This window comes from Trichomonascus vanleenenianus (assembly GCF_965637985.1).
Source record: "Trichomonascus vanleenenianus strain CLIB 3782 genome assembly, contig: TRVA0_003S, whole genome shotgun sequence".
Taxonomy (NCBI): domain Eukaryota; kingdom Fungi; phylum Ascomycota; class Dipodascomycetes; order Dipodascales; family Trichomonascaceae; genus Blastobotrys; species Blastobotrys vanleenenianus.
Window position 1 is genome coordinate 226,868 of NW_027481884.1, and position 24,682 is coordinate 251,549.

The 24,682-nt window shown below is 49.8% G+C and overlaps 8 protein-coding genes across 8 annotated transcripts; 4 read left to right on the plus strand and 4 right to left on the minus strand.

The window, feature by feature from the left end:
* Nucleotides 1-375: 375 nt before the first annotated feature.
* Nucleotides 376-7,061, plus strand: POL2 (DNA polymerase epsilon catalytic subunit; the record flags this gene model as incomplete). Its single annotated transcript, XM_076682484.1, has 3 exons — nt 376-441; nt 492-617; nt 672-7,061. 3 exons carry the CDS (start codon nt 376-378, stop codon nt 7,059-7,061), a joined length of 6,582 nt encoding a protein of 2,193 aa, XP_076543267.1.
* A 448-nt stretch (nt 7,062-7,509) lies between these two features.
* On the plus strand, nt 7,510-8,940 carry ERC1 (MATE family efflux transporter; the record flags this gene model as incomplete). Its single annotated transcript, XM_076682485.1, has 1 exon — nt 7,510-8,940. The coding sequence occupies one exon, from the start codon at nt 7,510-7,512 to the stop codon at nt 8,938-8,940; it is 1,431 nt and encodes a 476-aa protein (XP_076543268.1).
* A 1,067-nt stretch (nt 8,941-10,007) lies between these two features.
* YIF1 (protein transporter YIF1) lies at nt 10,008-10,985 on the plus strand (the record flags this gene model as incomplete). Its single annotated transcript, XM_076682486.1, has 1 exon — nt 10,008-10,985. One exon carries the CDS (start codon nt 10,008-10,010, stop codon nt 10,983-10,985), a length of 978 nt encoding a protein of 325 aa, XP_076543269.1.
* A 135-nt stretch (nt 10,986-11,120) lies between these two features.
* TRVA0_003S02366 (J domain-containing protein) lies at nt 11,121-11,969 on the plus strand (the record flags this gene model as incomplete). Its single annotated transcript, XM_076682487.1, has 1 exon — nt 11,121-11,969. One exon carries the CDS (start codon nt 11,121-11,123, stop codon nt 11,967-11,969), a length of 849 nt encoding a protein of 282 aa, XP_076543270.1.
* Nucleotides 11,970-12,429: 460 nt separating this feature from the next.
* On the minus strand, nt 12,430-13,554 carry LYS12 (homoisocitrate dehydrogenase; the record flags this gene model as incomplete). The annotated part of the gene is made up of 1 exon (XM_076682488.1): nt 12,430-13,554. One exon carries the CDS (start codon nt 13,552-13,554, stop codon nt 12,430-12,432), a length of 1,125 nt encoding a protein of 374 aa, XP_076543271.1.
* Nucleotides 13,555-14,437: 883 nt separating this feature from the next.
* FAP1 (Fap1p) lies at nt 14,438-16,753 on the minus strand (the record flags this gene model as incomplete). The annotated part of the gene is made up of 1 exon (XM_076682489.1): nt 14,438-16,753. One exon carries the CDS (start codon nt 16,751-16,753, stop codon nt 14,438-14,440), a length of 2,316 nt encoding a protein of 771 aa, XP_076543272.1.
* Nucleotides 16,754-18,838: 2,085 nt separating this feature from the next.
* Nucleotides 18,839-19,669, minus strand: TRVA0_003S02432 (uncharacterized protein; the record flags this gene model as incomplete). The annotated part of the gene is made up of 1 exon (XM_076682490.1): nt 18,839-19,669. One exon carries the CDS (start codon nt 19,667-19,669, stop codon nt 18,839-18,841), a length of 831 nt encoding a protein of 276 aa, XP_076543273.1.
* A 1,070-nt stretch (nt 19,670-20,739) lies between these two features.
* TRVA0_003S02454 (uncharacterized protein) lies at nt 20,740-23,625 on the minus strand (the record flags this gene model as incomplete). The annotated part of the gene is made up of 1 exon (XM_076682491.1): nt 20,740-23,625. One exon carries the CDS (start codon nt 23,623-23,625, stop codon nt 20,740-20,742), a length of 2,886 nt encoding a protein of 961 aa, XP_076543274.1.
* Between the last annotated feature and the right edge of the window lie 1,057 nt (nt 23,626-24,682).

The following is a 24,682-nucleotide window of genomic DNA, read 5'->3' on the forward strand; positions in this document are numbered from 1 at the left end:
CGCGCCGATCTTTTCCGGGCTTGCAGCACCTTAAAACGCGTTGAAGTTGCCAGGGGAACCGCGTCCCAAAATTAGTCGCGTAGCGCGCGGTTTCAATAAACGCGTCTCGAAATTTCTTTGGAGCTCACCTTCCACTACACGTGCCAATACGATAGAGAAGCTGATCCAGACTCGACCTGTCGTCACTTTTTCCCCTCTTAATTGATAGCATTTACAATGAGCGGCGGTCGATCAAAATCCAATACTTCGTTCAATACGCGATTCGTCAGATCGAATCGCGAGAAATCATCTATTAATGAAAGTCTTTTATCTGTCGACGCCACATCCCAGAGCAGGAAGTTCGAATTTGCCGCCAATGTGGACAAAATCGACGAAATGATGGGGTTCCCCCGATATGATTCGGGCCCCGCGAAAGTGGGCTGGTTGATTAATATGCATTCTGTAAGTTCAAAGTCATCGTGTCGGAAGCATCTACTAACCTGATTAAAAAGACAATCACAAAATCCGACGATATACAAGGCGGCCTGGCTGCTGTGGATTACTATTTCTTAGACGAAGAAGGTGGCTGTTTCAAATCCACATTGCAATACTACCCATATTTTTTGCTTTCTATCAAGGTAAGTTTAAGCTTAATCCGATTGATTCAACATTTTCTAACTCGCAAATCACAGAATGGTCACGACAGTGAAGTCGAGGAATTCCTACGAAGGAAGCTGGAAGGTTTCCATAAGAACACTGAAAGACTGGTGAAGGACGACCTGAGTCTACCTAACCACTTACTGGGCATCAAACGAAACCTGATCAAAGTAAATTTTAACAATGTGTCTGATCTGCTCACAGCACGTAAAGAGCTCAGGCCCATTATTGACAGGAATAAGCGAAAGCAGGAAACAGCAGAGAGTTACGAAGAGGTATCTCTATCAACCCTGGCCCGCGATGTCGATTGGAACGAAACAGCAGACCTTACCACGTCGAAGTCCAATAAAGATGCATCTGAATTTATCCAAGAGATTCACGAATACGATGTGCCATATCACGTTCGTGTTTCCATCGATAAGGATATTCGTGTTGGTAAGTGGTACACTGTGGACGCCAGCTCAGGAGCCCTGTCGATTAGAGAAATGCCAGAGCTCGTTTCCCGTCCTGATCCTGTTGTTCTGGCCTATGATATCGAAACTACCAAGGACCCATTGAAGTTCCCCGATTCGTCCAAGGATAAAATTATGATGATTTCCTACATGATTGACGGCATTGGGTATCTTATCACGAATCGTGAAGTGGTTTCCGAAGACATTGATGACTTTGAGTACACACCGAAGCCAGAATTCCCCGGTGTTTTTACAATTTTTAACGAAAAGGATGAAAAAGACCTAATTATTCGATTCTTTGAACATATAAGAGAAGAGCGGCCCACTGTTATTGCCACCTTTAACGGTGATTTCTTCGACTGGCCCTTTGTCGATGAAAGGGCGAAGTTCCACGGATTGGATATGTACCAGGAAATTGGGTTTCAAAAGGACAGCGAAGATGAGTACAAATCAGCGTACTGTGTGCACATGGACTGCTTCCGTTGGGTTAAGCGAGATAGTTATCTGCCTCAGGGTTCTCAAGGTTTGAAAGCTGTTACCACCGCAAAGCTGGGGTATAGTCCACTTGAAATTGACCCCGAGTTGATGACTTCTTATGCCATTGACAAGCCACAAGTGATGGCAGAGTATTCTGTTTCTGACGCTGTTGCGACTTATTACCTGTATATGAAGTACGTTCATCCGTTCATCTTCTCGCTTTGCAATATTATTCCTCTGAATCCGGACGAAGTTTTACGAAAAGGCACAGGTACTTTGTGTGAAATGCTTTTGATGGTCCAAGCGAACGAAAAGAGTATCTTGCTGCCGAATAAACATACTGATCCGCTGGAACGATTTTATAACGGCCATCTCTTGGAAAGTGAAACCTATGTAGGTGGTCATGTTGAATCGCTTGAAGCAGGCGTTTTTCGGAGTGATATTCCTGCGAAGTTTAATGTCGATACAACTGCCATTGATGAGCTGGTGGAACAGCTTGATCGTGCATTGAAGTTCAGTATCGAAGTCGAAGGGCAAAAGAAGTTGGAGGATGTAACGAACTATGACGAAGTGAAATCCGAAATTATGGCTGCGTTAAATGACCTTAAAAAAACCCCAGGTCGACAAGAGGTCCCATTGATTTACCACGTCGATGTTGCGTCAATGTATCCAAATATTATGACGACGAATCGACTCCAGCCGGATTCTATGATTACTGAAGAGACATGTGCTTCTTGTGACTTCAATCGACCGGGTAAGACTTGCGATAGGCGATTGCCCTGGTCTTGGAGAGGAGAATATCTCCCCGCGAAGAAAGAGGAGTATCTCATGATCAAGAATTCTTTGAGAAATGAAAAGTTCCCCGACAAAAGTGGCAAGGGTAAGGGCGACAAGGCATTCGACGAGCTACCCTATTCTGAACAGGCATCCCTTATTAAGAAGCGGTTGACTGAGTATTGCCGTCGTGTCTATCACAAAGTCAAAGAGACCAAAACCATTGAACGAGAAGCTATTATTTGCCAAAGAGAGAATCCCTTCTACGTCAACACAGTCAGAGCATTCCGTGATCGACGTTATGAATTCAAAGGTCTTTGTAAGGTTTGGAAGAAGAAAGTCGATGAGGTTCCAGCTTCAGATGTGGCCGGAAAAGAAGAAGCCAAAAAGATGATTGTCTTATATGATTCTCTCCAACTGGCTCACAAGGTTATTTTGAACTCGTTCTATGGGTATGTGATGCGAAAGGGATCTAGATGGTATTCAATGGAAATGGCTGGCGTCACTTGCTTGACTGGTGCCACCATTATCCAATTGGCTCGCTCATTAGTCGAGCGTCTTGGCCGTCCACTGGAGCTGGATACCGATGGTATTTGGTGCATTTTGCCCAAGACCTTCCCAGAGGACTATATGTTTAAGCTGAAAGATGGCAAGAAGCTACCAATTTCATATCCTTGTGTCATGTTGAATCACTTGGTTCATGAAAAGTTCACAAATCACCAGTACCAGACGTTAGTGGACCCAAAACGCTTCAAATATGATACACACAGTGATAACAGTATCTTTTTCGAAGTCGATGGCCCTTATAAAGCAATGGTTCTTCCTACTTCTAAGGATGAAGATAAGGGCTTGAAGAAACGATACGCAGTATTCAATGAGGATGGTACGTTGGCCGAGTTGAAAGGCTTCGAGATCAAGCGACGAGGTGAACTACAGTTAATTAAGACATTCCAGAGCCAGGTCTTCAAAGAATTTTTGGCCGGCACCACGCTCGAAGAGTGTTACGATGCTGTGGCAAGAGTGGCTAACACTTGGCTGGATTTTTTGGACACTAAAGGCGGCAATCTGTCAGATGAAGATATTCTCGAAATGATTTCTGAAAACCGATCCATGTCTAAGTCGCTGAAGGAGTATGATGGCCAGAAATCTACTTCTATTTGCACTGCAAGGCGGTTGGCAGAGTTCCTTGGAGCAGGAATGGTTAAGGACAAGGGCTTGGCTTGTAAATTTTTCATTTCGCGTAAGCCTGAGAATGCGCCCGTTACTGAGAGAGCTGTCCCCGTTACCATTTTCTCTTCCTCTACTAACGACAAGCGATATTTTTTGAGAAGGTGGCTGAAAGACTCTTTTCTCGATGATTTCAGCCCTCGAGCAATTATCGACTGGGAATACTACAAAGAGCGACTGGGTGCGACAATCCAAAAGATTATTACGGTTCCAGCAGCATATCAGCATGTTAAGAACCCAGTTCCTAGGCTTCCGCATCCAGAGTGGCTAGAGAAGCGAATTGCACTTGAAATGGATAAGCGACGGCAAATGAAGGTTACTAGTTTCTTCCAAGCCGGCCCTCCCCCTCCGCCGTTGGAGCACGGGAATGGCAGCACAGAGAGTGATGATAGCTCTGGTCCGTCATCGCCGTCATCCCCTGTTGGCATGGGCGATATTGAAGATATTACTGCCGATGGGAAGCTAGACCCTAATATCAAGAGGAAAGTTGCTCGGGTAACTGTCAACAAACGAAAGCTTGGCTCGACTGCAAATGCCAAGGAAGGTCCACAAGAGCCAATCCCATCCTTACCGGCTGAGATGCCCGATCCACAGGAAGACTATAAGGCTTGGCTCAAGTATCAGAAGATTAAGTGGGAGATACAACGACAGGCTAGAGAGCGACGTCGACATCTCTTCGGCGAGTCTATCAGATCCCGAAATAATGCAGGGTTGGCGGGTATGCTTCGAGACCAAACGGAGGCAGCCTATGCAAACACTTGGCAGCTTCTGCAACTTTCTCCTTCGGAAACTCCTGGGCAAGTCAGGGCTTTTGCGTTAATCAATGAACGAATCCAGGTTCTACGTATCCAAGTGCCAAGAACAATCTTTGTTAACTTCAAGAGTGATCAGCTTCCTGATGGCGCTATTCCAAACTGCAAAGTTGAAAAAGTCTCTCATGTTTTGCCAAATGGCCATTCATCTAGTAACCTATTCAAGATTGAAATGAGCGAAGAGACGTACCAAGACGAATTGTCTCGTGTTGACAGTGTTCTAAAGGACCGAAGCGTGGAAGGCATCTACGAGACGCACATCGACCCGCATCAGCGAGCTCTACTAACCCTTGGTAATAACTGCTACCTCGATAACAGCAAGCCGGGGTTGCTTGGCAAGGGTCTAGAAAAGGGCTTCGAGTTGAGTTGGCTCAAGCCACAGACCCCTGACAAGTATCTTTCCGCAAGTTTGGATTACCTTCACGTACTTCAATTAGTGTCGGGAGATATCCAGGTATTTGCAATCTTGCCAGCCTGGAAGGCGAATGAAAGTGATGGGGCTCCAACTGCGTACATTCTTGTCTTGCGGCCAAATGCTCAAGCTCAGAAGCTGCCGAACCTGAATCAGAATTATAGGTTGGAGCTTGCTGCTTCTCTGAAGAAGCATCCTGCACTAAGGAAGTCAGTTTATTACCCTGAGGAGCTCAACTTTGAGGACTTTTACTTTGATAGTCTTCGAGGGCTCTATAAAAAGCTCAACACAATTTTGTCCAAGATCCACGGAGCAAAAGGCACAAGGTGCATGTTAGCCTTACAATCGACTCATCCGGATAGGCTCAAGAAGCTTGTGCGTAACATCAATGAGTTCCCGTTATTCACTCTTCCGCCAGTCTCGATTGATATGCCGTCATTGAACTGGCAGCGAGAGTGCTCCGTTCGCATTAACAAACAGTTCTTCGCCTTGGCAAAATGGATATCACATGTTCGTGGGCTTGCTGACTACGGAAATGTGCCTATTGGTAACATCAGTGGAGACGACTACTCGTTCCTTACGGACGTCATCTATGCTCGAAAGCTAAAGGAGAATAACATAGTTCTGTGGTGGTCTCCAATGCCAATCCCGGATAATGGTGGAAGTGAAAAAGACGATGTGTTGAAAGCGGTTGACGATCTCAACCTCCCCGTCGTCAACAATCCGGGAATGTATACCAAGGTTTGCATTGACATAGATATCCGCAATCTCGCTGTCAACACCATTCTCACTGCGTCTATAATCAATGCTGCTGAGGGTACCGACTTGATGGGTAGTACAGTTGAGGGGTCTGGCGATTCGATACCATTTGTTGAAAACTCGTTCAACACACCAGCTTTGTCAGTGCTGAGCTCGGTGGTCAAGGGATGGTGGGATCAGGCAGCACGGTCGAATAGCTATGCCGATAATATGGTACAGACTTTTATTAAGTGGGTCTCGTCTCCATCCTCGTTTTTATATGACCGGTCGCTCTACTATCACGTCCAGAATCTCTCAAAGAAGGCGTTTGTGCAGCTGATCAGGGAATTCCGACGAATGGGGTGTCGTATCGTATCTGCCGACCAGAACCGAGTTGTGCTGTTGACCAGCAAGGCTGTTATCGAGAACTCATATGCTTACTCCAGCTACATCATGCGAACGATCCGGGCAAAGCCGCTTTTCAATTATCTCGATATAGATATCCGTGAGTACTGGGATATTCTGCTGTGGATGGACAATGTCAACTATTGTGGCAGAGGATGCAAGGAGATAACAGAGAGCAAGACCCAGATGTCTCTATATTTGAACTGGCATGTGAAGAAGTTCTTGCCAGAGATTTTGCAAGTGGAGCTTGAAGATTGGGTTGTGGAGTATCTTGAGAAGCTGGCTCAAGCTCGCGAGAAAGCGCTGGTAGATGATTCTGTTGACGACGAAGAATCGCGGCTCACACAAATCTCCAGCACTGCATTGCAGAGATCGATTGAGGGCCATAACAACGTGGGTAGCAACGAGGAAAATGCAAGCGCTGACCCCAACCACTTTGCGAATGGTGTTTTGAAAGAGATTGAGAAGCCACTGGTGAAGAGGACTAAACATCTGCTTAAGCAGTATAACGAGGCTGTCGCGAATCCCGATCTCAGTGCTGTTTTTGATTTCCCAAAGGTTGCGGGCATGTACCGAGACTTGGGTAACCCCGTGGTCCAGTTTATCAAGACCATTGCAGCTATTTTCAATCTCTCGAGGGACCTGGTTGTTGAGGCTCGGTTGCTGCGGAGGCATCTCCTTGATCTTGTTGATATCCGAGAGTTCAGCGAAGAGGCCGCGTTTAAAAACCCAAGCGCTTCGCTTATAGTCACACAAGTCATTTGCAACTCGTGCCACTACGTGCGGGACTTTGATTTGTGCCGTAATGATCACTTAACCCGCAAGGAAGACAGAACGTATTCCTTCCTTTGCGAGAACTGTGGCAAGCCATATGACCGGGTTATTCTTGAGGAGAGGCTGGTTCAGGACATTGAGCGTATGGTCACTTTGTACCAGGTCCAGGATCTCAAGTGCATCAAGTGCAAGCGAATTCGTGAAAGCGACCTGGCCGAACACTGCGAGTGCTCTGGAGAGTGGGTTGAGACGATTTCGCCGAACAGCGTCGAGAATTCGCTCAAGATCTACAAAAACGTGGCTCTTTTCTACGACTTTAAACTGGTCCAGAATCTTGTCGAGACCCTTATTTGATCCTGTGAGCTTTTATTGTATTTTTATTTACATTATTTTATTTATGTACTGCGAAATGTGCTATATTAGGGCCTGTTCTGTTTGGGGAGGTGATTCAAGTGGGCTCCGTGCGGCGCAGAACGGATACGAAACCTTATCTCAGCCGCGTCCTGCGCCGATGTCCATCGGATGGCGAGATCTGCACCCGGATCTGCAATGAGCGCGCCTTTTTTTTTTTTTGCAAATATAAATACGCCGTGCCCATCCCTGACGCATCAACAGTCATACTGAAAAATAATAGTTAGCGTAGCTATCCGCAGGTTGTTTTTGTTAGCTGAACAGATTTCATTTGTGTTCCTTTAACTGTAGTCCTGTCAAACGGATTAGGATGAATGTTAATGATAGAATAGAGCATATAGACCGGGGTATGAGAACTAGCGCTCCCGGTCCTACCGATAGCGAACCACTCATGGTTCCTGATCAGAACGCTGGTGCTTCAGCGGGCTATGGAACTGTGAACTCAGACGCGGTGTCTGATGATAAAACTACCAGTGAACTCGTAACTACTGTCGGATATGAGTCTCGGTTGCTGGTGAAAAATACCATACCAGTGAGCATCACTTTTATCCTGCAGTACTTCCTAAGTGCCGCTTCGATCTTTGTTGTCGGCCATCTTGGCCAGAAAGAACTGGCGGCTATTTCCCTGGTGTCTGTCACCGTAGGCGTCATGGGCTATGCTATTATTCAAGGGGTGGCCACTAGTCTCGATACGCTAGCAGCGCAGGCTTACGGCCGAAAGGACTACAAAGCGGTGGGCGTCCTTGTCCAGAGATGTGCAGCGTTCACGTTCACTCTGTCCATCTTTATCGTTTTCTGCTGGCTCAATTCACGGACACTGCTGTCATTGGTTATTCCTGAAAAGGACCTTGTAGAGATGGCTTCGCAGTGCCTCAAGGTATACATCATGGGCCTTCCTGGGTACATCATCTTCGAGATGGCCAAGCACTTCCTTCAGGTACAGGGCATCTTCCACGCGAGTACCTATATCCTGGTTATCTGCACTCCGATTAACTTGGTGCTCAACTACGTTTTGGTGTGGAACCAGTCGATTGGCCTGGGCTTCATTGGCGCCCCCGTTGCTGTTGTTATTACCGACTGCCTCATGGCTATTCTGTCGATTCTGTACGTGGCCTACGTTGACGGTAGCAAGTGCTGGGTTCCTCTGTCGCGAGAGTGCTTGCGAAACTGGTGGCCCATGATGCGACTGGCTTCAGCTGGTGTGGTCATGGTTGAAGCTGAATGGCTTGCTTTTGACTTGTTGACAATGGCCTGTGGCCAGTTTGGCACTACAGTGCTAGCTGCGCAGTCTGTCATGGCCACGCTTTGTGCAATGATGTTCCAGGTCCCCCTTGCCATGGGCATTACTGCTTCTACGCGAATTGGCAACCTCATTGGCGCATCATCCGCTGATGCAGCTCGAACTGCTTGTAAGGCTAGCGTGCGAACCGCTACCGTGCTTGGTCTGACGAACGCATTCATCATGTACGTTTGCGGACGACACCTGGCACGCGTGTTTACCTCTGATGAAGCTGTCATTGCAATTGTCGTCACATTGCTGCCGTACTCGTCCATGTTCCAGTTATCGGACGCCGTGCAGGCCATCACTGGTGGTATTCTGCGGGGCCAGGGTCGACAGTGGATTGGTGGGTTTGTCAACATTCTGTTCTACTACATTGTAATGTTGCCGTGCTCTCTTGCTCTGGCTTTCGTTTCTGGGTGGGGCATTGAGGGTCTCTGGGCTGGCATGGTGTTTGGTCTCCTAGGCGTATGTTTGACACAGCTTTACTTTGTCGACGTCAGCGACTGGAATTCAATTATCAAGCAGCAGTACACTTGCTAATGGTTTATGTCTAAATGGCTTTTTTTATTGCATTGTCCATACCGAAGTATGTATTTTAATTAATTCTAATGAGACCTCCAACGGCTACGTCCATTATCCATTACTGCTACTAATTCGAAGCAGTTATATAATGATCGCTTGCCTGTAGTAATTACCAGTATCTGGTATCGTTAATGGGAGCGCCGTCAATAGGGAAGTCTTGAGGTAAAGCATCAACAAGAAGTTGTTATTCCACCGTATTTACAGTAGCCATTCACAGTACCAGCGAACGGTAATTGAACCCTAATTTGGGAGAACTACCTGTATTAGGGACTTAAGCTATCAGTTGATGATGACTCAAGTACTGGAAGTTGAAAAATGGGCTAACTGAATTGGTACTGCTCAAGATTTATTAAACAGAAAAATATGTACCGGTAACACGTTAATAAAGTACCGTATCAGTACTAACTTGTTAGTACATAAGGCATAAGGCACAGACTAAAATCAAAATTTATCATGTTGGTACCGTACCAGGTACTTACAGTATAGAAATACCAGGTATACTGGTGGCAACACGTAGAAATTGAGAAACTTCCGGTATCTGTACCTCATAATATGCTCTCTCCTCTCCTATGAAATAGCTTCAAGTGCTGGTAATTATCTCTGTGATAGAGATTCATTGTTCCAGGCACATTAACATTCTACAATAGCTAGCACGATTGGTGCTTGTACCGGTATATACATTCAAGAAATTACGATGAGTAAACGTTGGTGATGGACCTTACCGTTTAATTTGTACATAACACAACTCACTGAGTGAATGAAAAAATGGAAACAATGCTCAATCTCCGCGAAGCGGAGCCACGGGATCTCGAGAGCTGGCCCTCGAGATTCAGGGGAAAACCCAAGGGGGAGAAAGGGGACTGCCGCGCCAGCCGCACGAGTCACGTGCTGCGTCCCAAATTTCCCGCCTTCCTCCCACGCCAGCGCACAAAAACACCACCTTAATCAGTTCGAAACCCGGCCCTAGAAGAAGCGAAGCGAAAGAAGTAGTACAAATTGCGGGCGGTAAATTGATAAATTAAAAGATGTATTCCGGCGGACATGAGGCACAGTACGGGGCTAACGCGCCCCAGTCACCCCCGCTGCACCATCCGGTGCCCCAGCACCCGATTCCGCCGTTCAGCCCGGCAAACCCAGTGGACGGACTGCAGCAACAATCCTCGGCGACGAATCGATACGCCCCTCAGCAGCTGCAACAGCAGCAGCAGCAGCAGCAGCAGCCCCATGCTAGTCAAGGGTTTGGCGGTGGGTCATACCCCAACATATTCAATGACCCGAGCGCGCAGATTGGCATTGAGGTCGGGCGTAATGCATTCAATTACGGCCAGGAATACATTGGCCGCAACATTAACCAGTACGTGTCGGTATCAGCGCTTCAGTACTATTTCCAGGTGTCCAATTCATATGTGCTGAGGAAGATTTTGCTGGTGCTTTTCCCATGGCGACACAAGCCGTGGACGCGGATTCTACAGCGGTCTGAGGGCAGCGGAGCAGTAGACGGGTATGCGACGGCGCGAGAAGACATCAATGCGCCAGATATGTATATTCCGGCCATGGCGTTCACAACATATGTGCTTCTGTCGTCGTTCCTGGCTGGTATTCACGGGGTGTTCCACCCGCAGGTTCTGGGCCTTGTGGCGTCCAAGGCCATTTTCATGACCATTGTTGAGCTGACACTGCTCAAGCTGGGCACATACCTGCTAAGTGCCGGGTCGAAGATGCTTGATTTTGTCGCCTACAGCGGGTACAAATTCATTGGCATCACTCTGACGATGCTCGTATCCTCCTTTTTTGGCAGCTCGATGCTCAAGTGGTCTGTTTTCCTGTACACGTCGGTGGCCAACTCGTTCTTCCTACTGCGGTCGCTACGGTACATTCTGCTGCCGGACAACTCGACTTCCTCGACTCATACGATAAATCCGGGCCAGCGACAGCGCAGGATCCAGTTCCTGTTTATCTACAGCTTCCTCATACAACTTGCCCTCATGTGGTACTTCGTTTAAGCCGCTTGGTATTTTTTCGAAGCCGCACGCCGCACTGAGCCGCACCGCTTATGTAATCAAAAATTGTAATGATGAGACACACGACCGACCCTCCGAGCAAATCGTAAGCCGTAGCTGATGGCGATAAGGAGGTGAATGACGTTAGATCCGGAGGTGAAGGAGCAGGACTTGTACGCCCTGCTTGGCGTCGAGTTTGAGAGCGACCCGGGGGCCATCCGGCGAGCGTACCGAAAGCTCTCGCTCAAGTACCATCCCGACAAGAATGATACCGCCGAGGCGGCGGACATGTTCCACAGGCTCTCCGTGGCGTTAGATGTTCTGAGCAACGAGGCTACGCGGAAAGAGTACGACAGTGGCTGGAGGGCCCGCCGCGAGCGTGCTGAGAAGCGGATGGCCATGGATCGCGAGCGGCGCAGGAAGCAGGAGGAGCTCGAACAGAACGAAAAGGCTGCGGCAGAGAGCATAGAAAGAGACCGCATGACGAAGCGGAAAGTAGAGATTCTGCAGGCGGAAGGGAGCCGCAAGCGGCAAATGTTCGAGGAGTCCCAGGCGCGGAAATACAAGCTAGAGACGGAGTCGGACGAGACTAATCGCACCGTCAAGATTCGGTGGAAGCAGGATGGCGATAAAGGGGGAATTGATGATGACGATTTGAAGGAGGATTTGGCACGGTTTGATGGAGGGGTTGAGCTGGTTGCGACAGTAGCCAAGCCGAAAACGAAGCTGGCATCTGCTGTGGTAGTGTTCAAATCACTTGCCGGGGCCAAGGCTTTTGTTAAAGACTACTCTCAGAGTTTACTATTACGTCCCGTTTTGCATTCTATATCGTATCAGGGGAGCACGACCAAGGTTGGTTCAACTGCTACTCCTTCGCCGGCTTCGCCTTCAACACCGGTGACCCAGCCGACAACACAGACTACTGATGTTCGCTCAAAGCTAGCTGCTCTAAAGGCTAGAATAGCGTCGAAAAGCACTAATAATTAATGATCTGGTAATGATTCTTTGAATTTACATCATCCCTCCAAGTGCACTAGAGAAAAAGAAGGTATTCGAGGGCCAGCCCTCGAGCTCCCGTGGCTCCGCTGCGCGGAGGATTCCTTAATCTCCGCGTAGCGGAGCCCAGGGGGTTTGGGGGGACTGGTCCCCCCAAGTACAACTATTAGCGGAGTGTTATTCGAGGGCCAGCCCTCGAGCTCCCGTGGCTCCGCTTCGCGGAGAATCTCAATTGATCTCCACGAATTTCAAGGGAATTTGAGGGACCCCAAGTACTCCAAAGAGTGCCAGTACACTGCGCAATGTCCTGGAAATGTATGCTTCACAAGTCTAAACGTTTTTCACAAGTACACTAACTTAAAGGAACTTACAAAAAGTGCACATGACAAAGTACATTTTACAAAAAATAGAGATAAAGGTATAAAACTAATAAGCACAAGAATTTTTTCGTTTAGAATCGTCGAATGACATCGGCAACAACATCCTCAGTGGAGCTGGATCCGCCCAAGTCTGGAGTGGCCACCTTGCCCTCGGCGAGGTTGGCATCCACAGCCTTGTTGATCAGCAGAGCCGGCTCAGTGTAGCCCATGAAATCAAGCATGAGCGCAGTGGATCGGATCGTGGCAATTGGGTTGGCAATGCCCTTGCCCTCAATGTCTGGAGCAGAGCCGTGGCATGGCTCACCAATGACAAACTCATCACCAACGTTGGCACTTGGAACGACGCCCAAAGAACCGACCAAAGCAGCGGCACCGTCGGAAAGAATGTCACCGTAAAGGTTTGGAGCAACCACAACATCGAAGATCTCTGGCTCTCGGAACATTCGGTACACCATAGAGTCGACAATCTGCTCATTGATCTTGACACCCGGCCACTTGGCCTCGTCGAACGCAGCCCTGACGCTCTCTCGGAACAGACCGTCGGAAGCGCTCAGCACGTTGGACTTGTGGGTGATGGTGACCAGCGGAGTCTTGTGGATCGAAGAAGTCGGGTCAAGCTCCCGGGCAGCCTGTCGCTGAGCAGCGATCTGGAAGGCCATCCGGCCGATTCGAGCGCTGGCAGTCTCAGTAATTCGCTTGATGGCCTCGGCGACCTTCTTGCCCTGGTTGTCCTCGTACACCCTCTCCTCCTTGACGTACAGGTCCTCGGTGTTCTCTCGGACAATAACCATGTCGGTGGGCTTGGCAGCACCTGCGACAGTCTTGACCGGTCGTACGTTGGCGTAGAGGCCCATCTTCTTTCGCAGGGCGACAATTGGCGAAGAGTAGCCGGCGACCTTAGTGGTAGGAGAGGACACAGCGCCAAACAGAGCACCGTCGCACTCGTTCTTCAGAACCTCGACGGTCTTGTCTGGCAGAGCAACGCCCGTCTTCTGGAACAGCTCGAAACCGGCGTCCAAATTGACAAAGTCGAACTTGAGCCCGAGGTTCTCTGGCAGGTTCTCCAGCACCTTCTTACCGGCTGGGATGACCTCTCGGCCAATACCGTCACCTGGGATCAAGCCGATCTTGAGCGTCTTTTGCTGCAGCATCTGCGAAGTAGAGCTGAACTGTCGAATTCCGATCCGTCTGAACATTTTTGGCTAACTTTTGTGCGTTCCAATGGGTTGTAACTGAGAGTCTCTCTTGTTGGTCCGAAGGGGTTGACTCAACCGGAAGTGAAAAATCATGCGCGGTATCGGAGCCGATCGCGTCACCTCCGACCAGCGACAGTCTACCACTTCCGGGATATGGTATTAATGCTCCAATACGGTCAATTGGTCTCATAATGCTATTTGCAAAGTCGCATTATTTCAAACTTGGGGGCCAGCCCCCAAACCCCCGTAGCTCCGCTTCGCGGAGGTCACCAGTGGTATACTGCCTCTATGTTGGTACACTCCGTTGATCGAAACGTACCTAATCATCGACAAAATAATAAATAAATATGGCGCGAGGTACTTTTACTATGATATCAAATTACCGTTTGAGGGCCTTCCATATGGTATTCTTTTGCTGATAATATATCACCTGGAAGATTACAGCGCCTACAACTAAGGAATCAATTCAGTGCCCAGGTACTTGGACTGCTTATAATTCAATGGGTGATGGCTAAGTATAAAAGTAGTACCGTAATGATTAGGGTAGATATGTTGGATGATTTAAAGATACGGTAGCTGTAGATAGATTCAGATCTCATCTCGAACATCATAGTTCAATTGACATGGATACAACCTCAGCCTATTATATGGAAAGCTTGCAATGATAGTATGGTTATGAGGAAAATAAATCTTGAAATGAGTGGGTGTACATACATAAGTCTGTATGTATGGCATAAGGAGTATGCAGCAGTTGAAAGCACCTTGGTAGTTGCACAGTAGTCAGCTGGTTTATATATATATATTCGTTAGTCACTCTATGATCTAATATACATCTATCAATCTATAACAGCAGATGGATCTAATTTTCATCAATCTATAACAATTAGTTATTCAACTTCGTGTAGTACTTTCGCAGGCGCGCCTTGGGGATCGTTCCTCGGGCCGGGTGCATGACGACGACATTTCGGTTCGGCGGGGCATCCTGAGAAACAGACGGAAGGTTGAACTCCTCCGCCAACAGATGGATTAGCATTCGCTGCCTTGATTTCATCGGAGGGAAATTGAGCACCTTGAACGCCTGGTCGGCCGACTTGGCATACCCTTTGACGAAATCTATGAGCTGCTGCTCAACTGAGTCGCCAAACGCTGGGTCTACGTGATACAGGTCCAGCAGATCATCGTTGTACTCATGTTGGGCCTGTTCATCAGCGCGCTTCGCGACGTCAATGTCGAGCGCCTCGGCAAGCTTCCTGTTCCGCTCAGCAATGGCACAGCTCTCGTTGCACACCAGAACCTCCGTTTCGGCCTTGTTATTGCACCGCTTAACGTTCTGCTGGTGCCCGCACGGACACTTAACGGTGACCATCTCCTCACAGGGCGGGAACACGTCGCCACACTCTTTACCAGGGTGGCACATGGCCCGATGTGGATGGCCACACAGCAGCGGCTTCTGGCAAATAGCCCGGCATTTAGGCGGCTTCTCACAGTCGCCTTCCTTGTGGCACACTTTCTGGCAAATGTGCCCACAACTGAGCGTCTTACCGCAGATCTTGCCACACGAGGCCCACTCGCGGTGGCACTGGACGCCTTTAACCATTTCCTTGCCGCAGACACACTGTTTCGTGACCAATTGTGGGCACTTGGGACATTCGACAGTATCGTCGTGACACTCGTGGATCACAGGAGGGTGGCCGCAGGCAGGCACCCTAGTACATGGGTGCTTACATTTCGGCAGCATTGATCCGCACCGAATTGGTGCCTGAAGCGTAGTTCTGCCACACGGACAGTGGTAGTCTTCCATGCTCGACTCGAGACAAGGTCGACAGGGTCCTGAATGGCAAGTCTCCCTGCACCGATGCTTCTCGCAATTGAGCAGTTTATTACACGTTTCCTGGCACTGATGAACGGGTTCGGTAACAGCGTCTTCGCTACCAAGGCTGATGTTCGATCGCAGCTTCTTCTTGCGTAGCTTCTCTCTGTCAAGCGCTGTTTGCTCGTATCCACAGCAAATCTCGCTACATCGATGGCGACGGCAGTCCATCATGGCCGTACACCGCTTTTTGCACTTGAATTTGGACCCGCTTTTGGCGTAGGCGCACGGGACGTCGCATTTCATGGATCCACAGGCACATGAGAACGGCAGGACCTCTCGGCAAGGCGGACACGGTCCAGTGTGACATAAGGCGAGGCACGGGTGTCCGCACTTGGACGACTTACCGCACTGCTTCTTGCACGTAGGCAGCGGCTCAGTACACGAAGCCCGTTCGCGGCCACCGAGGACTTCGTTGACTCGGGTCTTGCCACAGGGGCATTTCTCATTTTCGACCGGAGTAAACGGACACTGCCGGTCATTGGTCTTTCGCGAGTGGCATTTGGATTTGCACGTATGGTGGCCACACTCGAACTGCTCACCACATACCTGGCCGCAAGAAAAGTACCCGATCCATTTATCGCCATTGTCGAGCTCACTCATGAGGCCAAACTTCTCGTAGCACGGAATTTCTCGCGTATCCTTGCCACAGTAGCACTGGGCCCGCACTAACTCGGGGCATTTGCCACAGAGGCCGTCATGGCATTTTCGTTGGCACCGATGCTCACCACAAGGCAGCCATTCGCCGCACTCTGAACCGCATCCCCAGCCCGTCTTGTAGGGCGTAATGACACAGGGCCACTGCTTTTTGTTCTTGCCGCAGCGGCACCGCATGGCTGGACCAATGGCGGTACATTCAGTATGGGGTCCTGGGTGGCACATCGAGGAGCACCCGTGAACGCATCCTTCGAGCTTCTCGGTGCAGGTCTGGCCGCACGAATGCGGGATGAGGCCGTTGTAGGCCGGGTTTTCGACTTTGCCACACCAGCAGGTGTACCGTGTCACGGGATGATAGTAGGCAGCGTTACAGCTAGGGCATTTCCAGTTCTTGCGGCCGCCGCTTTCGCTGGTGGGCTTGTTTTTGAGTCCTCGCAGGGACCACTGGTTGATGCACTCGAGGTCGTAGACGCGGTAGCACACATCACAGCTCCAGATCTTTGAATCAACGTCGATTTCACTGGTGCAAATGAGGCATGTGTAGTCGCCATTTTCGATTTCTAGCTTGAGGATCTCGCTGAGGTCCATACCGTGGAGATCATACTCGTCTTCTTCATCGTCGGAGAAGGACGATGACGAGTCGTACGTATACTCTGATTCTATGTCTGGCATTTCTAGTGGTTCGAATACTGTATCTAGCCCCTGTGCCTTTCTTTATATATCCCCCGGCTTAGTCGAGGGAAATACGATAGATTTTAGCCAAAATGTATCACCAGTCGTCAGAATCACGTGACACAGGCGATTTAACGGCTTGGATCAGCCACAGAGTATAGCGGATATACAGATACACAGTCGTAGTTAGCGAACTGTTGATTGATTGGTGCTACTCTTCTAGCGGTGAGTTGACATTACTTCATTCGCAGTTCAACGGTCGGCATCGAGAAGACGGTCGAAGGTGAGAAGTGTGTCATGCTGACGTATTCATTAGATATGTGCGGCGTTAGTAGTAAATTTTATACCACGGAGTGCGGCGGTGTGCGGCTCATTGAGTCCACTAGCATGCATCTTCTGCCCCCAGGGTCAAGCAAATATGTACAGTACTGTAATTAAATAACCAATTGAAATAGGCTGAAAAATTTTTTTCTTATGGTTGCCCGGCCAATAACAGCATAGTGGTAGAATGGGTACATGGTATGTGATGTAGGTTGTACCATGTAAGCGATGAGTGGCAGGGTGACCTACCAACATTGCGGGATGGTGGTTGGCGATGAACCGCGGTAACGAAAAGAGACAAATCATGTATACGGAACGTTGGCGTTTGCATGAAATGGTACATGGAAATAAAGAAGAAAAAAAAAATTAGCAGCTTCTTACCGGCTTCAATGGTAGTGCGTAATGGTGTAGAAAAAACGTCCTCTGTCTATATCCCATATCATTTCACCTATCTAAGCGAATACCATTAACACTGTTGAGTATAGATAATTGGCTAGTTATACGACCGATTGGCTGGTTGCTTGGAGGGTTGATTATGATTGGCTACGTCTAGGTTTTTGAGTGGGTGAGTGAGTGGGTCTTTGAGCAAGCGGTTGAGAGAAAGGTGGGTTGCATGTGTACCGGTAGATTTATGTGAGTGAGTATGTTTCGTCTGTAGGCGAGTGGGTAATATATAAGGCACTTGTGCATGCACTACGTAAGGCAGGCGGCCAGACTCGGGCAAATATAAACAGAAAGAAGGCACACAGCCAAAGAACTGTGCATGCACAGATCATTGGAAAACAAAAGGAGGTATTCCATGCTGACTGTCCAGTGAAAAAAAATCGTTCACCCCTGCCTCACGGCGCATTTTTCCCTCTTTCTGCTCTCCCTCCCTTCTCGCCCCTAAAGTACTGCAAATATACATGCTTTCGCAAAAGAGCCCTAGACTAGTTCCAGGCTTGGTTTAGGTCTGAGCCGAACAATAGGCCTCCACCAATGTCTTCCACAGGGTCCCTCCTCTAGCCGGTCGGACTACGTAACTGTCTCGCGTTCAGCCGTGCCTGAAGCACGGCTGAGCAGCTGTTGCCAGGGGTAACCTCACTTAACAGCCCTGGGATCTAAGACATATTAATCAACCCACCATCCTTGCCGGCCGCCTCCAGGGCAGTGGCATAAGACAGCCCAACCATTTGTGCAGGTAAATAAAGGGGCGAAGGTATAGGGGGTTATGCCGTAGAAAGGCGGGGGAGTGGATAAAGGGTCTATCACTGGTTACATACATCTGAAAGCCTTGGGTGATTGATGGGCAGAGGGCACATAGTACCACACATGCAACATACGGATGTCGGTGTAAGGAGGCAAAGCACTCCTTTTTTTTTTTTTTTTTTTGAAGCGCTGATTGTGAACCGCATTTCGGCCCACCACCCTCTAAAAGCACCCTCACCAAATGACATGGTCATTAGCCATCCTCGAATCAACCTTTAAACACTGGATTCCAGCAATTGTGAATAATTAAGGCGTTTCCAAGGGGCACTGGAGGGGGTGTGGCACATTTTCGCGGGTTTGAGATTGCTGTGCTCGATTAGGCAATGTAATGAGTCTCGCGACACCTCACACAACGAACGCGTAAATTGACGTAGGGCTAGGCCAATCACAGTGCCCCTCTCCTCACCACTATGAAGAACTCCAGTCCAAGTATCGAAGAGATGAGAATGAGAGAAATTCTTTATTAACAGTCGATATATGCAAATAATATAGATAATAGATAATAATAATAATAAGTTACAAAAAGGTGGATTGGGTCATTTCGTCGTAGTCATGCAAGTTGATATAGTCATTGAAGTCCTCGGGGCGGAAGTAGTCTTCGTCGGCGGCCTCGACAAAGCTCGCGTCCTCATCAACCAAAGAGAACTTGGAAGTCAGGATGCCCGAGTCGAACATAGAGTACTTCTTGTCGGTCAGAAGGTACTTGTTGGCGTTCATGAAAAAGTCAATGCTCCGTCCAGTCCGCGGCGTCGACGGGCACGACGACGCCGAGGCAGAGGATGAGGAGCACGAAGATAAAGATACAGATCGCATGGACGCCCGGCTACGCGCCATAGTCCTCTGGAATGCATTCACCGCGTCCTCGCTCTCTTGGGCGGTCACCTCTTCTTCATCTTCGTTGTAGTCGTCGTCAGTATTCGTGTTCAATCGCGCTCTATTCATCCTAGCGACCATTGGGTGAGGAGGAGAAGGAGCTGGCGTAATCCTGGCCCGTCCATTCTCGACAACCAGGGCTACTTTATGCGGATAGCTAAGCCGCTTCTTGGCCGGCTCCAGATAAGTGCTGTTCAATGGCTTCAATTTGTCTCCCAGGGGCGAAATATCGCCTAGAACTGAAGCATCCAGGTCGTATATTCGCCCATTGGCCGTCGAACACGTCGACGGAGAGGATGACCCCCATGAAGACGCGGCAAGAGACGGCGTCGACGATATATCTGACATGCTCGGCGAGCTCGGTAGCTTTGCGACTACAGCCCGCTTCCTCCTCTCCTTCCCGATCTCCCTAGGCCTACTCGTCGTCTTGCTAACTCGGCCCGTGCCAATTCGCTTCGCTCGCTTATCGACCATTGTTGTGCCCGATGGTGGTGGATGGATGAAGAAGAGAACAAGAAGAAAAAGATTTTCCAGCCCACTTTTGACCAACCAACGTATATATGTATATAATAACCTAACCAACTTGTTTACCCATGCAATTGTGAAAAAAAAAAAATGCGTCGTTGAAAAAGTAACCCCGTGAAAAAACCAATTCTGAAAATTAAGCTCAAGCGGGCGAAAAGCAACGCGTGCACATCATCAACCCCCAGGCAACACCCGACGCGTTGCCTGGGGTAACCTCTCTCCGGGGCAACGCGTTACGTGGCGTGCTGAGATATATCACATTCTCCACCCTACCGCACTACCGCACTTCGATCGATCGATCGCTTGTTCAACATGCGAATCCTCTAGTGTAATTGGAAGGTCGTATGTCGCTGCCTGTCAAAATTGGAGTACATACCTCAGCAGGGTTATCACCCATGTATTCCCGCTTGTGTCACATCGTATTGCCCCTCCTCCCTCTCAGTACGTCTCTGACTGCGGCATTACATAACTCCACGGAACTCCGCCCGTCAAATACCTATTGCTGCACTTGGGGGCGACCAGTCCCCTCAAACCGCCTTGAGGCTCCCGCTTTGTGGAGAGGTTACCTGACTCCCTAGAATACCCATTTTCGAGTATAATTGGGGGGACCAGTCCCCCAAACCCCCCTGAGGGCTCCACTTCGTGGAGAGATCAATTGCTTCCCTCTGCTTCGAAAACCGGAATAGAAGCCCCGTGTGGCTCTTTATTTGGTGGAGATCAGTTGAGTTCCTTCGCGTTGCGGAACTATGTAAGTTCTACACCCCGTGGTTGTAGGCAATTTTGTTACAGCGTCACGAACTCCCAATAGCTTGTAACAAGCTGCGGTAACACCGCGACAAACTGTTACAAATGGACTGTAGGGGTTCGACGAAGGTCCTTGGTCGCTACAAGTTTCTCCGCGAAGCGGAGCTACGGGGGGTTGGGGGCTGGCCCCCAAGTCAATTGAAGCAATAGAGCTACGAGAGCTCAGGGCTGGCCCTCTAAAACAAATAATAGCGCTGAAAAGAAGAAGATACAAGTTAGAAGGTAAACAGACCGCTTCGCTTTTTGCCAAACGGGTAGATGACGAGGGTGGCTACAAACAGGCCGACTGTGATCCCGATACACACTTGGACCATGGTCGTGCCGAGACTCATGGTCGCCGCGCTGCTAGTAGGGGTCGCGGCCAATGTTTGGGTGACAGTTGCACCGTTGGAAGCTGTAACTACCGTTCGTGTCCCATTGACAATGGAGTTGGCATTCTCGATGCCCGCTAAGAAGCTCCCCTGGCTAGCTACGGCGTTGGGTACCTGTACGAAGATGGCCGGTAGCATCGCCGCGAAGGCCAGCCCGTGGCCGAACCGAGAATACATGTTGCCCAGGAGGCCAATGACAAAGGCGCCAACGGCCGACACAAAGTCCGAAGACCCGCTCACCTTCGCTCGCAGAAAGTACGTGACAGCGTACCCAGCGCTAGATATGAGCGTCATGATTGGCAGCTGGCGCAGGTTCGCCTGGTTCACTTGGGCAATGAAGATGGCAAAGAGCGGGATGAGCAGGAACTTCCACCACGGGTCGACAACCCGTGCGCATTGTGTTGAACTCGGCGCATCGCGATCTATCCACCCGTAGATGGCGGCTCCCAGGCTAATACCGAATCCGAGGAACAGCGAGTAGATAATGGCGTAGAACATGCGAACAGACCCGGAGACAATGTTCTTGCTCTGCAGTTCTAGTGAACCACATAGAATGATGTATCCAGGCAGGATCATGGCAAGCGACCCCTGGGTGATGCCCGAGAAACAGAAGATCTCACGCGAGGGCCCGCCTATAGCGCCAAACGCCCGCCCCAGAAACGCGACGATGATCGAGCTGGTTACTTCAAATACGTTCGAGTAGAGATCACTTCGCGGCGCGACGACAATCTGTAGAACCCCGATAGCGCTTCCCAGGATAAATGCAATGGGCATGTCTGCCCACCACCCGCCGAAATATGCGGGTGTGATCATGGCGCTGGCGAGCCCAAAGAAGATTATACACAGCCAGTTCGGGTAGCGGTTCTTGCTGCTTAACAGCTCGTCCACGCGCTGGGAAGCTTCTTCTACGCCAATTATGTCGTGGACAACTTCTTTGTATATCTGGTGCGTCTTCTGCAGCTTGGACAGATTCAGCCCCTGGACGACTCGCACGATTTGCATCTCCGAAGTATGCGTCGTAGCATCGTCAAAAGACACAACCATGCAACCGGGGATATACAAATACTGTCCGTTGATTTCCAGTACTCGCGAGGTCATCTTGAGGTATTCCTCAAGCCGGTGTGTTGGCGCACCGTAGAGCATGAGGGCGCGGCAAATGCGCAGAATGAATCGCTGGCGCTGGAGTACGTCGGCAATGTGTACAGTAATGCGGATCTGCTCTTCGATACGCGCCTTGTTACGTTTCTTAAATCCACTGGGCCGTTTGATAAAGCTCGGGCGTGCAGCGGGTGCGGCGCCAGCCGCAACACGCGCCCCTTGAGCCGCAGACGCTGTCGCCGCCCCTGGCGCGGCAAAAGTCTGGGCCGCGCTCAATGCCAGAGATGACATTGAGTGGCTGTTAGGCTTATGCTTGTGCCATTTAGGGCGCTTCTTCTTCTCCTTGGGACTGAGTAGAGCTTGTCCTGATGTAGTGGTCGTCGTGCTTGCTTCTGAGAACGAAGAGCTAATTCTTGGCAGTCCTGGCGGTCGGGTAGGGGTGGTTGGCAGTTTCCCGTCACCTTGCGGGCTGGATGGAGCAGAAGAGCTACTGACAATTAGCGTTTGGCTTGATAGGGAGTCTCGGGTGCTGGTTGCTCCGCTACTCTCGGCGGTTTCGTCTTGGTTATTCCCGTACAGCTTAAGCAGGGACCCAAGTACACCCTGGCGCACCTGCTTAGGCGGGGCGACGTAGTCCTCGTGGTGTCTTGGCGTGTTTGTCCCTGTAGGGTCCAATTGCTCTCCTGCCGCCCCGTATTCAAGGTCATTTCCGGCTGCATTAGGGAGCACAAATGCATTCTGCTTGACGACATAGCCGTTCTGGTCAAACTCAATAGGCGCTGCTGAATCTGTCGAAACCTGCGATTTCTTAGATCGACTATCTGAAAGAAAACTGCTCTCTGAGTTCCTCCGTTTAAGAAGGTGTTTTGGATTGAGATGCAGAGCATGCGACTGAACTATCTGCCTCGCAATTTCCCGTTCCTCGTGCTTCTGCCCCTCATCTCGAGGCTTCTCTTTTTCTGGTTCCAGGACCTGAACTCGTTTAAGCCTGCTGTCGAGTTCTTTGAGTTCTATGCTTTGCCGTGCACTTGGTTGTGCGGAGTCGAGGTCTCGTGGCGACGCGGGTTGAGAACCGGTCCGTAATGCTGGTGGTGGTGGCAGCTGAATTGCCGGGGAGGGAGGAGTATCGTAACCAATGGACCGAAAAAGCTCGTCTCGACGAGCGCGAAGAGACCTGAGCTCGGTGGACTCGTTGGCCGGGTGCACATGGGTATAATTACTGGCTCCCGGGGCCAGTCCGCCGGAGGTGTATATGCCTACATCGAGCATTCCTGCAATAGCCGAGGTTGGAGGAATGACATTGGCGTCGTCCATCAAATCCTGCTCGAGAGAAAACGGCGCCCGTCGTCTACTCAGCTCGCTGCCGCTGGATAATTCCTTAAACAGAGCCTTTTGCTCTTCTATGCTCATTGCCTCCTCGTCGTCCTCGTCAATGTTTTCTCGCTCTTCCATCTGTTCTTCACCGTCCTCGTTCAAGTCTACGTTTGACAGATCTGGCCGGGTAAGCATCATTGCTGGGGACTCTGTCCCCGAGGAATGGGCCACCTTCGGCTTATGACTGAAGTAGTCCTGTTCGGTCTCGCCATCTTCATGCTCGTTTGTTTCGCGTTTATTGTCCAAGCTTTCGCCCATCTCACGAAAGCTGAGATCCAAAGGTGTCGAAGGAGATTTGTTACCCCACGAATAAAAAAAAGCGTTTCACGACTTTGACAAAATATGTACGCCCTATAGCTACTCTCTACCTTCGCATAAGCCCGTTGGTTCATGCAGCAGATCCAAGCAGGTTAGCGTCTAAAAATATCGTAACAAAAAGGAACACCGGAGCACAGCTAAGCAAGATCAAACAGCCAAATACAAAAGTCGTCGGGTATATGCTAAATACTTGCAGAAAAAATATGCCCTTCTAATCACCTTTCGAGTCTATATCTTAGTCCCTGCCTCGAAATGTCAACGGATCGCCATGTCTCATTTCCGCACAAGGATCCGGCGGATACACTCAGCCGCGCGCGACTCGACACGCAATCGGTGCGGCTAGCCGCCCTCCTATTACGGATCCGTGTCATCCCTTCTGCTTTCGCGGAGATCTCCTGCTACGCTTCTGCCTTCCTCTATTGTATTAACCCCCCTCCTGCTTTCTACAGTGTACTTGGGGGCCAGCCCCCAAACCCCCGTAGCTCCGCTTCGCGGAGACCTATTGTAGTATGTTCAGTGTAGAGGAGGGTCAATTGATACCGATCCACTGTACCACCTAGTAGAGTCGTAGCAAGAATCTCCGTGAAGCGGAGACTACGGGGGTATGGGGGCTGGCCCCCAAGAGTGGAGAGGCTGAATGATCTCCGGTTCCGTGTAGCAATAGAGGACATAACAGATGAAAACGGCGGGAGATGTCTGTCTCACGAAGGTCTAGTATTATTAGTATGAGTGTCTACAGCGTAGAACGGATCAACTCTCAATAGATTACCAAGGTACGGGAGATCTCCGTGAAGCTAACCCGGGGGATTTGGGGCACAGTCTAAAAAGGGGTTCAATTGATACAGTGGAAGACATAAATAGATGAGAACAGGAGGAAATCTCCGTGTTTTGGGGGGGCTGGCCCCCCAAAGTATAGAGGAGGGTCCTATTGACACGGATCCATAGGAAGTAGATCTCCGCGAAGCGGAGACCACGGGGGTTTGGGGGCTTGGCCCCC